This window comes from Antrostomus carolinensis, unplaced genomic scaffold (genome assembly GCF_000700745.2).
Source record: "Antrostomus carolinensis isolate BGI_N321 unplaced genomic scaffold, ASM70074v2 scaffold26635, whole genome shotgun sequence".
Taxonomy (NCBI): Eukaryota; Metazoa; Chordata; class Aves; order Caprimulgiformes; family Caprimulgidae; genus Antrostomus; species Antrostomus carolinensis.
Window position 1 is genome coordinate 3,189 of NW_010317562.1, and position 5,450 is coordinate 8,638.

General features: G+C 59.5%; 1 protein-coding gene across 1 annotated transcript in view; it reads right to left on the minus strand.

Moving 5' to 3' along the window:
• EXOC3L1 (exocyst complex component 3 like 1) overlaps positions 1–5,277 on the minus strand; it is a gene marked incomplete at its 5' end in the record, with an annotated part of 7,443 nt that extends 2,166 nt beyond the window's left edge. The window contains 9 exons of the mRNA XM_010168625.1: positions 274–396; positions 1,635–1,764; positions 1,894–2,004; positions 2,390–2,490; positions 2,608–2,733; positions 2,922–3,039; positions 3,183–3,843; positions 4,115–4,334; positions 5,107–5,277. Of these exons, the coding sequence (XP_010166927.1) occupies positions 274–396; positions 1,635–1,764; positions 1,894–2,004; positions 2,390–2,490; positions 2,608–2,733; positions 2,922–3,039; positions 3,183–3,843; positions 4,115–4,334; positions 5,107–5,277 (1,761 nt within the window). The remainder of the gene's footprint in view (positions 1–273; positions 397–1,634; positions 1,765–1,893; positions 2,005–2,389; positions 2,491–2,607; positions 2,734–2,921; positions 3,040–3,182; positions 3,844–4,114; positions 4,335–5,106) is intronic.
• Between the last annotated feature and the right edge of the window lie 173 nt (positions 5,278–5,450).

A 5,450-nucleotide genomic window follows, 5' to 3' on the forward strand; every position in this document is an offset into this window, starting at 1 on the left:
GTCTAGTGGAAGGTGTCCCTGCTGCTGGCAGGGGGGTTGGGACTGGATGAGCTTTAAGGTCCCTTCCAACCCAAACCAGTCTGGGATTCTATGAAACTCTGAACATCTCTGCGTGGTGGTGACCTCTGGGCTGCTCCAGAGGATACGGGCTCTGCAGCAAACCCAGCAGCGTCTGCGTCCCTGGCATCCTGCCACCCAGCATGGCACCCAACCGCCCAACCTCCTCACCCTACAGCCAAGCAGCCATTCGAAGGGCGCCCGCAGCAACCCTACCGTGAAGACGGGTTTCCTGACGCGGGAGAAGACCTTGGCATACTTGTCAATCACTTCGCACATGCTGCTGACGAGCTGGGACCCCCAGAGCCACTTGCGGGAAGGCAGCTGCAGGCAGAGGGGCTGGAAGAGGCAGAGGGGCCGCGTACGGGGGCCGGAAAAAACGGTGCCCGGCATCGCATCGCTCTTGGGGCAGCAGCACAAGGTCCCCCAGCTGCTGCCTGGCGGCACCGTCTGCTTTTCCCCCCCAAACCCCCGAACCCCAAAGTCAACAGGAGAACAGAAGAGCGGCCTGGATGAGGAAATTACAGAAATACCCTGGAGCTGCCCCTCCCTGACACCCCCAGATCCATGTTTTGGGGCTTTATCTGCGTCCCTGCACTGCGGGCAGCAAGCTGCTCCTCACACACCCGCTTTTGGCCTGTCCTGCTGTGATTTGATTTTGAATTTCCACTCCTCTCCACTTCCCTCGTGTAGACACAACATGTTTTAGGCTGAGGGCTTTGACCTCCTCCTCCTCCCATGCTGTCCTTGCCTGTTTTCCTGCCCGCAGGCAGCCGTTCCCCGTGGCCGGGGCCGCAGCACGCTCCCCGCTGCCTGCCAGCCTTTCAGCCTTTAGCTGCTCTTTTGTTTTCGTGGCCTTCAAGCCCGAAATAGCAACGCCATTAATTATTCCAGATTTTTTAGTCCAGACTCCAGGAAAGCTAAATTTGACTACGCTGGCAGGAAATGACTCGGGCAGTCGCACAGGGGCTCGTATCCTCCGCGCGGACGCGGCCTCTCTCCTGTTGGTTTTCTGCCATGAAACAGCCGTAAAAAGGAGCAGGAGGCAGCGCAGGGGCTCCTGGGCTCTGCTCATTAGTGGTCTGGGGGCCACAGGGCATCTGCCCCAGTGATGCTGGGGGGTGCTGGCTGGGGACAGACATCGCCTGAGCTGAGGGTGGTTTATCAAGGTGTGGGAGCCAGGCTGGTGGAGATGTCTGCAGGGGCAATGGTTATAAACTGGACAAGAGTAGATGGAGGGGAGATGTGAGGAAGAAATTCTTTGGTGTGAGGGTGGTGAGACAGTGTCCCAGGTTGGCCAGAGAAGCTGTGGCTGCTCCTCCCTGGAAGTGTTCTCGGCCAGGTTGGATGAGGCTTTGAGCAACCTGGTCTAGTGGAAGGTGTCCCTGCTGCTGGCAGCGGGGTTGGAACTGGATGAGCTTTAAGGTCCCTTCCCACCCAAACCAGTCTGGGATTCTCTGACAGTGGTGGGGATCCTGGGCAGGACTGAACCCATGCCGGGGGTGTAGCACTAGGGCTGTTCTTGGTGAGGCTGGGTTTGCAGCCCTACCAGCCTCGGGGGCTGTGGACAAACGTACCTGCAGGTCCAGGAGCAGCTCCTCCAGCAGCAGCTGACAGGCCTTCTTCTGCATCCTGTCTAGAGCAGCCCGGAGGGATGCGGGGACTTCTCTGCAGGCAGGGTCGGGGTGCAGGGAGGAGACGGAGGAGCTAGGAAAGAGGAAGGGAGGGGACAAGTAGCTTGGGAAGCACAGTGGGGACACTGGTCCCCAGGGGCATGTGGCTTCCTCGTGGGCAGTGAGGCTGCTACAAGAGCTACAAGGTGCAGGTGCACATTACCTGAGCGCCAGGTTGTTGTTGAGCATGGCCAGCAGGTAGGAGATGTAGTGCTTGGGTGCAGCGCGGTCCTTCTGGTGCTCCTTCCCGCACTGCACGAGGGCTTCCCGCAGACTGCAACACAGCGAGCCAGCCACCATGGGTGGGCAAGGACCTGGAGCTGCCATGCTCTTGGGGGACCTCCCACAACCCTCCCAGCTCTCTTGGCTCTTTCCAGCTCCTGCCACCAGGCTGGAGAGTGATAGGTTGTTGGGTGGGATGGGACAGCGTGACCCATTCTGAACCCCTTGGTAGAGCAGAGCTTGGTGCTCACAGAGAAGCACTTGGGGAGCTGATGGCCCCCACGACCTGAGCCCCACGGGTAAACAGGCTGCCGAGCCTTCTGTGACCTGGCTGAGTGCTGGGTGCTCCATGGCAGATCTCCACCATCAGCCTGTGGTTCTTGGCCATGAGACCCAGGGTCTGAGGGTGGGCAGGGGGGGTGAGAGGCTCCACTGACCGGCCCAGAAATGCCTCGAGCTCCTCCAAGGCCATGTTGTAGACCTTCTGCTGCAGAGAGTCAGTGATCAAGGAGGCTACCTGGATATTCTCATTCAGCATCTGCATAGGGAGAGGGGAATGAAGGTGAGTCAGTGGGATGCCACAGGCTGCAGCCCCATTTTTGGGGGCTCTCAGCATGGCTGTGCCCCAGCTGCACCCCTGGTTTTGGGGACCCACCTGCATGACAATGACGGGCAGGGCTGACTGGAAGAAGCCTTGATGGTCCGTCTCAGGTTCCTCTTCCCTGAACCATTCCTTGAACTCCACCTCCAGAGTCCTCTGCATCCACTCGAGCACACTAGCCTGGGGCATGGATGCCCACCGAGAAGTCAGGTACCAAATCCATTGAGAGCCAGCACACAGGACAGCAGCGAGTCCCAGGCATCGTCCTACAGGCTCATGGTCACCTGCTGCTGTCAGAGCAGGTGCTGGCTCAGGGGTGGTTGCTGGGTCCCCATTCCCATTGCCCGTGCGCTGTCCTGCTCACTCACCTTGACTTTCACCACGTATTTCCTCTCAGTCTGATCCACGAGCTCAGGGGACATCAAGGGACCCAGAGCAGAAACGTCTACTTCTGGGAGAAGGTCAGGGTGACCCATCATCTCTGGGCTGGAGGGCAGAGGTGGGACAGGGCTGAGTAGACCTGTGTTTTCCAGCAGTTCCTACCTCTCCCTCTCCCACCCTCCCAACCTGCCCATGTGCCGGTGGACAACTCGGCTCTCCACGACCTCCCCTGCTTGGTTGGTGCTGACCTGTGGTAGACACGAAGTGCCCACTGAAGGAGGAGGAAGAGCCCCTGTTTGTCCAGGTCCTCTCGGAGGATGTCCTGGAGGTGGCTGGTGAGGGCCTGGTGGTAGGTGGCAGTGCAGATGCTGAGGATGTTGTAGTGAACTGGGACGCACTGGACCATCAAGTCCTTCACCACACGCAGCTCAGAGACGATGTCCTTCTGCAGCGCTGCCAGGTGCCTGGCCAGCCCTGGCCCCTCAGCGTCTGCGCGGGTGGCATCAAAGTGGGCTCCTGTGATGGTCTCCTGGAGAACGTGGTAAAACTTCTGCCTCCAGCCCTTTGGGCGGCCAGGGGGCAGGAAGGTGGCCTCCAGGAGCAGCGTATCATCTATTTTCTCCTCCCGCTCGATGATCCTTACAGCAGTGACAAAGACAACGGGGTCTTCGCGCACCAGCCGTAAGCTGCTGCCCACAATGTCCCACAGCTGCTTGGCCAGGCTCTCGTTGAGCTCCTGCAGGCCACCAAAGTAGGACAGCACAGTTGCCTGGGCGCTGGAGAGCCCACGGAGGTGCAGCTGGGAGAGGATGTCATCCCGGAGGTGCTCCATCATCATCAGCTCCGCGTGGGCCTCCAGGAGGTGCTGCCCATGGAGCAGCTGCAGGGTGTGGGAAAAAACCTCGTGGACTGCGGGAGAGGGAGGAGAGACGCCAGGACTGAGCGTGGGGAGCGGAGGGGGTCGGCACTGGGGTCACGGGCACAGGTTAGCAGGGAGGAATGAGGGGAAGGGGCTGAGGTCTGGGGAACGCCGGGCTGGATCAGGCCCTGGGACACAGTGGCACGTCCATACACGGAGACTTTCCAAACCCAACCAGCCACGCGCGGAGCTCGGGGTTGGACTGGAGCTCTCTCCAGTGCCTTCCAGCCCAAACCCACGAGGACGGGGCCAGTGCCTTACCCGAGAAGAGCTGGGGCAGCACCTGGACCACCGAGGCCAGCTGCACGTGCTCTACCATCAGCACCCGCATCTGCTGGAGGCCCTGGAATCGGTCTGCGCTGTCGAGCAGGGCCCATCGCGCAGCCCCCAGGTCCTGGCACACGCTCTGCACCTCCTGGGCCGCCGACCGCAGCTGCTCCAGCCCCGCACTTACCCCCTCCAGGTAGGACTGGACAGTTGACTGGGGAGCAGAAGAGGATGGAGGGGTGGTGGAGAAGCTCTCAAAGGCTGGAGGACTCGCGCACCATTTGCCCCAGCCGTGCCAGGTCTCTCTTGCATACACTCTCCCACCTCCTGGTGCCAAGAAACGCTTTTACCCAGCATCACCAGAAGTTATTTCCTCTGAGGCCACATCACTTAAGTTGCCTCCTGGACAATTCACCCATGTTCAAGGTAGGAGAAACCATCTCCAGAATAACCAAGGAGAAGGTTGGGGTGCTTAGACTGATTGGATCCTGGGGTTCATCATTCAAAAATCATTAGTTTTTGATTAAATGGTCGTCCTGAGCAGGGAAGTGTGCACAGGGACTGGTGACTGCCCTTATGGATGCGTGTCGAGATGGTGTTTCTCCTGCAGGGGTCTGCAGGCAGGGACAACTGGGAGCTCTTTGCCTCCTCCCAGCCGTGGGGAAGGGCAGCCTTTGGCACTGGGCTGGTGCTGGGCAGTGATGGGGAGTGCTGAGTCCTGAACACCCTTGGTGTTGTGTGTTGTTTTGAAGGATGGTCAGAGACATGGGAGACTCATTTTCACACTTCAGTGAAGGAGTCAACCAGATCTTTTCCCCAAACAATTGCATTTCTCTCACCAAGTACCAGCCAAAGGACAAGATTTTGCCAGAAATGGGGGAAAAAAAGATGATTCAAGACAGAAGAGGGGACCCTGGCTGGGATCCCTGCTTGGGGAGGTGCTGAGGCTGTGGGTGCCCACGGGGTGGGCTGTGACAAACACCCACCTTCAGCCGGGACTGGATGGAGCTGTTCCTCTGTGTCTCTCGGCTCCGGTACTGCCCGAGCCCCTCCAGCTTCTCGGGACGGTAAAACACTCCTGAAGCCCATTTCAGAGCAGCTCCCCTCGCCAGCTTCTCGGCCTTCTCCGCTTCCGGCCACTCCTCGTCTGGGGACAAAGCCAGGGGTTAAGGAGCACAAGGAAGACTCTTTGTGGCCCTGAGGCAGGAAGCTGGTCGCCAGCGGACGTCCAAGCACCAGCGGATGTCCAAGCCCACCCAGGTGTGGGAAGCTGGACAGCAAGAGGGTCCTTCTATAAGCATCCCCCCCCCAAAGATGTCACCAGCATGGA